The following is a 7,887-nucleotide window of genomic DNA, read 5'->3' as shown; positions in this document are numbered from 1 at the left end:
CCCACACCTCCACCACCCGCCGCCCCCCCTTCCCCACCGACCCCCCCACCCCCACGCCTGCAGATTACACAGAGTACTGTGAGAAGAAGGAGAACCTCCCAAAGTCTGAGTGCTTCAGCTACTACTGCGACAGCCTGCCGGCCAGCGTCGACGTCACACCAGAGTGCAAGAAGTTTTACGAGTGAGAGCCCCCACCCTGATCACGCGCCCCTGACCCCGCTGCGCTTGTGCATGTCGCGCCCGCACAAGCGCACGTCCCTCCGCACGCGTCGCCCTTCCCGTACCCCATCCCTGCCGGCCCACGCCTCACCCCGCGCCGCCCCTCACGCCGCCATCCCCGCATCTTCCCCCTGCCTCCCCTCCTTCTCGCAGCTTCTGCCAGGACCCCAAGAACGACAGCTCCAACCTGTGCTTCTCCCCCTGCGACCTGCTGGACGACCCCGCAACAGACAAGCGCTGCGTCGGCTCCACGGGCAGCGCGGTGGACCCCGGGGACGGCGGCCCCAAACCCAAGGGCCGGTAGCAGCGTGCCGCCGTGCGCGTGCGGCCGCACTGTTTTGGCGCTGCGGATCCAGAGCCACTCCAGAGGCGGGCCGCAGGCGACGTGCCGGTTGAACATATTGCGGGACGAGCGGGTGGCTTTGGGCGCAGTGATGCGCCGTGGCCCGGTGCTGGCCAACATTTGATTTGCTGTCTCAACAGGCTGAGCATGCGGGCCAAGCAAACAGGCCAGCAGGTGGCAAGCAGGTGGTGCTCCGTAGGACAGACTCTCTGTAGTAGTCGCCGCGCGGCCAGCCTCCGGCCGTGCGGCATTCAAGCAATTCTGATGTTGTGATAACGTTTGGAGCACATTTCTTTCCGCTATTGGTGGCATGGTAGGCCCGCCGAGCATTTCGCAACAGCCGCCACCCATTTTTCTGCCGCAGTCCATGTGAGGCAACGTGCCTGATGTGCGCGCAAACATCCCAGTCGCGGCACATGCGGCTGCCCACTCAATATGGGACAATGTCCAAACCACGAGCCGTTCGGCAGCGGGCGCCCTCTCTTACCAACCAATACTACATACATCCATGCTGCCGCAGAATGCACCTGCACGTGCCTTGCCTTGTCAGCAAGGCACACGTGCCGCCCGCAATATATGCGAATGCGCTTCTCAACAGCGCTCTATTTTGCTGGGCACCAGGGCGCGCCAGCTCGGGCACACACGTGTAAATGTTTGAGTAGATGTGACGGAGCGGCCGGCTGGTTTGTGGGGCGCATGATAAGGGTGTGGAGTTCATGTGAGGCATGTGGGCACACCGCAGGTAAGCACCAGATTACATCAAGATGATGCAGCAGCAGCCAGCTCATGCATCGATCGGCCTTGGCGACGGGCGACACACAAAGCTGAAGATCCAGGAGAGAATACGCCTGCATCACAAACACAAGGCAGTGATGCAGCTTCCCCCCAGCTGTTTTGGGCACGTTCGCTGCTTGCGGCGTGACCCCACTGTTACCCTGACAGCTGTTAGAATATCATATCTGAATTTGTTACGGAGCGAGCCATACAACACGTTACTCGCGACGCTGTGGATGCCCACATCAATTTATCATGAGTGACCAGTGGGCCCCTTCAACCGACTCACGCTTCTGACAGCTGCGGTCTGTCAGCCAGCATGGGAACAGAGATGGATCAACAGGTGTGCAGGGTGGGTAGGCCGTCCGAGGGTCAACCTTACAATTGCCATTGGGACGCTCCCCACACAAGCAAGCAACAAATGTCCATTCCATGGGAAGCATCTGGGTTCCACAACAAGGAATATCATACATACTTGCCAGCATCCGAACACTTCTGCAGCACAATTTCATCAACTACACAACCAGCGCTGGCCAACACCTGTGCTGCCAATCAATCCGCAAGATGGCATCGCCTGCTCTTGTTAGCCCCCTCCCCTCACCACCACCAAACACTCCTTTGCCAACCCATCAGCCCAGCCCCTTACTGCTCGCCGGCCGCTCTAACATTCGCGGCCTCGCAAGCCCCCACGCACGCGTGCAAGCCGACACTGTCACACATCACTTGACCAGGTTGCCGCCACCCTCCCCGCGGCCCTCGTCCTCGCGCCGCCACCCAAGGTCCTCGAGATCGCGCGACGAGGGCCCGCTGACGCAGCGCCCGCAGGGGTCGAACACACTGCCGTGGCCGGGGCAGTCGAATGTCTTGTCTGTGGTGTGGGGGGGGGGGGGAAACAAGGCCAGTGATGCGCAGTGAACAGGCCATCTAGTAGTGGCCAGGACGCAGCGGCGGTCGTCATCAAGCGCCCACAGAACAGCGGCTATGGGGCACAAGGAGGCGGGCAATGCAAGCTGAGCGGTGCTGGATCGGTCTGGGAAGCCGCCTCCAGCAAAGCGCTGCTGTCAGCCTGAGCGATGCAGCAAGAACAGGCCCAGCGCACCAACGGGGTTCCACTGGACGAGCACGTGCTGGTGGGGGCAGAGTGCGCTGCACACAACGCGTTGTGCAGGTGGGCAGACAAGGGGCGTTGAGGTGGAGAGGCCTCGCCGGTATGTGTGTGTCTACATACGGACAAGCACACCGTTGTGAAGCACAGCAGACGTTCAACCAAGGGCAGCCTCAAAGCCATGAGCCTCAGGATGCTGCGCGATTCAGGTGGCGGCAAGGCTTCCAGCCGAGGTTGAGCACTTCGCAGGTCACCCACCTGTGGCGGTGCAGGGTGCCCTGCTCGTCACGGTACAGCGCCACCTTGCGCAGTCCTGGGGCGGGGTGGGTGTTGCAGGGTGCATCGCAAGCGTGAGGGTCCGTAAGTGAGTAGGGGGTGGGTGAGGGGTGGGGGGGGGGGCTGAGGCGGCAAATAGATCGCACAAGTTGGGCGTGGCACCAACAGACAAGGCGCAAATGGGTGCCACTCGCCCAATCCTGCCGCGCCGCTTGCAACAGTCTGTCAACAGTTTGCGCACTCACGTCCCAACAGCCTGCGCACAATAAAACGAATTCATACCCCAGTCGGCCTGCAGCAATGCACCGCCCCCATCGTTCCCGTAACCCACTCAAATCTCCAGCATCGGCCCCCGCGATAGCCAAGGGCGGCTATAACCAATCATTGAACCCCACTGTGTGTGCAACCAGCACACACCCCTCAAGGCTCACCCTCTTGCACGACCTGCCCGTCCCCCGGCTTGATGGCCCTCTCAGCACTGCCAGGCGCCACCAGCCCCACCACATCACGCCAGCATGTCGGCGTCAGGACGCGCGCGTAACCTCGGACGTTGAGCCTGGCGGGGGCATGGCGGGGAGGGCGGCGTCAGCAACTGGCATGAAGTGCGTGTCTGGGGTGACTCTGGGGTCGGGCAGTGGCAGCAGGGCAGAATGACAACAGCCTGCACACATAGACATCCACGAGTGAATAGGCATGGCGCGCACGATACAGAATGGTAAGGGCACCATGCTCAACAGGCAAAGTGCTAAACGGGCAAACCCCGCGTGCCCTCACCCGACTTCAGTCCCCAGGTCTCCCAGGCTGCCCAGGTTGCCCAGGCTGCTCAGCCGCGACGGCTCAAACACGCGCGCCCACTCAGGTGCCTCTCCCAGGATGTCACCCGCCACCGCCATGGCCCCCATGGCGGCACCCACCACGGCGTCGCCGCTGGTGCCTAGTGTGAGCAAGATCATCATGTAGGGAGGGTGAAGACAATGCATGAGTCATTTCCCCTGGCAAGAAGTGCTCATGACACGGGCCAATTCATCAGGGGAAGGTGCAAGTGCGCTTTCTTAGGGCTTCAAAGCAACCACCACCGACCCCTGTCTGTTTGGCTGTGCACGGCCGCAGCCGCGGACACCTGCAACACAACATTGTCTGTGTGCAAGTAACTCGGCACCAGGTATGCTCAAGGTGCAGCTGCAGAGTCTCGTGCCGTCATCTGCCTGCCCAATAGCAGCGAGGGCCCCGTGGATCGCCGCCAGCGCAGCGCACCGGTAATGAGGCGTGTCTTGGGGGAGCCCACGTCGAGGGGGTTTACGCCAAACAGGCCCATGATGTCTGTTGAGGGGGAGGTGCGTACAGTTGCGTGGACCATGAGCTTTGCCGTAGGGAGGCGTTGCTTGGGCAAGCTTGCTGCTCTCACACAAAGGGAGGAGATGGTGAACGCAATGCCAGATTCCAGCCAGGATGAAGAACAGGACAAGCTCAGCAACCGCTTGGCAGGGCGTTTGAGTTTGTGCGCAAGCGCCGAGGGCGGTTTGATGGGTGCCACTCACCCGCGGGCCGGAACACCACGCTGCTCCAGCGCTGCACCACGCGGCCTGCTGACGGGAATGTGGTGCGCGCCCAAGCTTCCAGCGTGTCGAACGGCGGCTTGTTGCCGTAGCGCTCCCTCATCTGACCCACGACCTTTGGGAGAGCATCGGGATGCGCGGGTTGGTGGGCGGTGCTGTGGGCGTACTGTGGTGGGATGCAAACTGCAGGCGCCGAGCAGCTCAAGGAAGCTGCAACGCGTCAGGCAAGCTGGGCGCGTGTTCTTTGTTCCCCAATCCCCGCTCAAATCAAGACATGGGAGTAGGTGAGCGATTAGTCAATCAGCCAACTAGTCAGCCAGCCACCAGGTTATCAAGTACACATTACACCAGTGCGTTGCGCCTTGCCCACCCCCGCATGTCCCCCTTGCTGCCAGGATTAATGCCACCTACGTGGTCGCTGTCGCCGCCGCCGACGAGCAGCAGGCGGCGCCCAGCACCGCTGTCAACAACTCGCGCGTGGTGGCCATCCAGGGAATAGAGCAGGGCGTCCGGGACGCCAGACGCGCCCTTGGGCAGCTGAAGTGCGGAGCGTGCAGCGGGGGCAGATGTGATGCAGGGAATACAAGATCACAGCCAGCAGATCTGGTAGGTGCATGAAGGATGTCTGATGAACACACACTCGGAGGATATTGGGCGTGCTGAAACATCACGTGCAGCAGGGTCATACATGTTCACGTGCAACGCCTGCAACAGCTGCCCTTCCAAGCCTCGCTCTTTGAGTAAAGCGGCTGTCATGTTCCATATGTGTTGCAGGCGGCCAGGGTTTGAGCGCAGCCTCAGCGCCCCCAGGCCTCACCTCAAAGGTGATGTTGTATGTCCGCCACGGCGACTGGCGTGAATGCACTGCCAGCGACCTGGAGCCGGGGCAGGGAAGGGGCGCGCATGTGCATGTGTTTGTGGGCGAGGAACCATGCGTGCGTTCATGCGCGTGCACGTGCACGTCATGCGCATGCACACACATGTGCGTGTATCGCTGTGTGTGCACAAGCACGTGTATGGTCATGCATACGTGTAGGCGCGCATATCGCGTATGCAGTTGTGAGCTTGTTTATGTGTAGAATGGGACGATGGTGGCATCGGCAGGCTGCACTGACCCAAGACGCAGAGTGACAAGGGTGCTGGAGTCGGCAGCTGCTACGAGGGAAGGCGTTTATGCGCCTTGTGTAACGTGACAGACCAATAGGTGTCGCTAGCGTGCTCGGGAAGGGCTCTACGACCCTATATACCGTGACACCTTGGACGTCAAGCAGGTGGTGCAACAGGCCAGCATGCAAGCACAGGTAGGAGCCACAGTTTGCCGGCCCCACCTGTTGATAGGCGAGTGTGTAGCCAGGACAACGCCCTTCGAAGCCCTGACTATTGGGCCATCCACGCTGTTGGCGGCCAGGGTGACCACCTTGCCTGAAATCGTGAATGGGCCGCTCTTTCAAGCGCAGGGGAGCGAGGGGCAGAGCAGTTGGTGGTGCGTAAGGTTGGCTACTGGGGTTAAATCAAGGCTGCAATATCTGAAGCTCTGGGAGAGGCGGGAGGGGCTCAGGGGGTGCGAAGACGGAGCAGCGTCAAAGGCCCGCTCTGTGCCGGCCGTGGGGGCCATGCAGATGTATCCACCCTCACCTTGACGCGCGTGCCCTCATAGATGCGCCCACCTGCAAGAAACAGCAGCAGTAGCAGCAGCAGGAGGAGCAACCCAAAGGCGCAGCGTTGCAGATGTGGTTGACAACGGAAGAGGTGCAGCCGCAGCCACCTGCTTGGACGTATGCAAGCAACCCTAGATTCCTGCACACCCCCCAAACCCAAAATCAAGGTCGCTTCTTGAGCGCCCGCTTGCCACTCGCCAACCCACCCACCGTGGCGCTCCAACGCCTCAGCCAGCCCGCGCGCAAAACGCACTGGGTCGAGCTCCGCCGCGCCGCCTGGCAGGCGGTTGAGCTTCAGCCCCTTCGCGGCGCCCGCGCTGTTGCCGGCGGGGGCCTCGTGGGAGGTGCTGCCGTCGAGGCCGACCTCACGGCACGCCTCCAGCTCCTGACAAGGTGGAGGCACAGGAGGACATGACACATGTGCGGGCAGGAAAGGTTGAAAAGCAAGGACCGTACTAGCCAGTGAACAGGCGCGACAGCGCCGCGCAACAGCCGGCGCGTGGTGGAGCGCAAGGTCGCAGGACACCAGCGCGAGTCGGGCCCTTGCAACGGCGCCTGCAACTGCGAAAGTCACCAAATTGGTTGCCCGGTCCCCAACGCGGGAAAGCAGCCATGTGTGTGTGTGTGTGTGTGTGTGTGTGTGTGTGTGTGTGTGTGTGTGTGCGTGTGTACGTACGTGCGTGCGTGCGTGCATGGCAGCATACAATCACCCACCTTGTCCACGTTGCCACCCAGGAGGTAGGCAGGGACCTCCTTGAACCCACAGTTGATCTTCTCCTTCCTCACGGTTTTCGTGACCCAGTCGAGGCCCGCGCCCCGTGCCCGTGCCACGCTGCGGCTGACGCCGCGGCCGTGGCGCCCCTGAATTGTGGCAAAGCCATGCGGGTCCCACGCAGGGGCGGCGCCTGAGCTGCGGCCGCTCATACCAGCGCCCACGGCACGCGATTCGAGGAGCACGACGGACAATCCTGGTTTTGTGAGGAATTGGGACAACGTTGTAACAGCAGTTGGGTTTCGAAGCAGAGCCGGGGCGGGCTGCGCACACACACTCCCACACATCCCCCGTGGGCTGCCCAGGCCGGCACTTGGCCTTGACCAAATGGACCACTCTCAAGCATGTGCGTGACGCGATCTCTGAGGCAGGTATGCGTGACTCATCATTGGCAGAATCCTCCTGTGATTGTGCGAGGCCTGCAGATCTGCTGTGTGTCCAACACAGGCACTTTGCCCTGCACGGCAGCACACAATCTCTGACGTTGCAACCCAAGCGACACGCACCCGCTTTGGCGCACATAAGCGCCGTTGACAGGCCGCTCAGGCCGCCGCCCACAACGCACACGTCAGCGATGGCGTGCTCTGACAGGGCTGGGCGGGTGGGGCGCAGTTCGTCCTGGCCCCAGCAGTTTGAAACTGCGCCTACCACACCCGGCTTCTCTTCGCCTGCGATTTGCAAGGGCAGATAACGGTGTTGTATGTGGGCTGACGGGGCCTTGAACAAAACTTGTGTCACACAGGTGTGGTGCGTGTGTGGCCGCCCAGCGGCGCTCGACAACGCTGCCAGCACACACCTGCCGGAACGACCGCAGGCTTGACAGCAGGGCTCGCCATTGTGGCTACACGGCCCCTCTTGATGCCTGAACCTGTCCGTATAACCTTAGTGGTCACCCGGCCGGCGACCTGGAGGCGAGGCCGCGCGAGCATAGCACGACGGGATAGTTCGGAAGGCTCGATCGAGAGTTTGCGGTCACGGGATGGAATGTGCACACTGGACTCAGTGCGAAGATAGGGTTCAGGTACGGGCGCAGGGGCCATTCCAACGTGCTAAAGGGCATCTGTGAACCACACCCAGGAGGTGTCAGTGGTGACGTCATGAACACTCGTGATTTCGGCCCGATCATCTTCTTGGAGTGGTCCCAGCGCTGCGTGTTTGGATGGGATGTCGAAAGACCAATGTAC

The 7,887-nt window shown here is 61.6% G+C and overlaps 2 protein-coding genes across 2 annotated transcripts; one reads left to right on the top strand and one right to left on the bottom strand.

Annotated features, from left to right (window-relative positions):
• Positions 1-372: 372 nt before the first annotated feature.
• On the top strand, positions 373-527 carry MNEG_3256 (hypothetical protein; the record flags this gene model as incomplete). The annotated part of the gene is made up of 1 exon (XM_014048274.1): positions 373-527. A coding segment is annotated over one exon (155 nt), but the record flags the coding sequence as incomplete, so codon positions are not given.
• A 1,528-nt stretch (positions 528-2,055) lies between these two features.
• On the bottom strand, positions 2,056-7,539 carry MNEG_3255 (FAD dependent oxidoreductase; the record flags this gene model as incomplete). Its single annotated transcript, XM_014048273.1, has 15 exons — positions 2,056-2,204; positions 2,436-2,482; positions 2,700-2,754; positions 3,149-3,273; positions 3,492-3,651; positions 3,972-4,037; positions 4,256-4,388; positions 4,685-4,810; positions 5,091-5,148; positions 5,602-5,717; positions 5,909-5,940; positions 6,142-6,316; positions 6,646-6,899; positions 7,210-7,296; positions 7,500-7,539. 15 exons carry the CDS (start codon positions 7,537-7,539, stop codon positions 2,056-2,058), a joined length of 1,623 nt encoding a protein of 540 aa, XP_013903727.1.
• Between the last annotated feature and the right edge of the window lie 348 nt (positions 7,540-7,887).

The sequence above is a fragment of the Monoraphidium neglectum genome (assembly GCF_000611645.1).
Source record: "Monoraphidium neglectum strain SAG 48.87 unplaced genomic scaffold scaffold00400, whole genome shotgun sequence".
Lineage (NCBI taxonomy): Eukaryota > Viridiplantae > Chlorophyta > Chlorophyceae > Sphaeropleales > Selenastraceae > Monoraphidium > Monoraphidium neglectum.
This window is presented reverse-complemented; position numbering and strand designations above follow the sequence as displayed.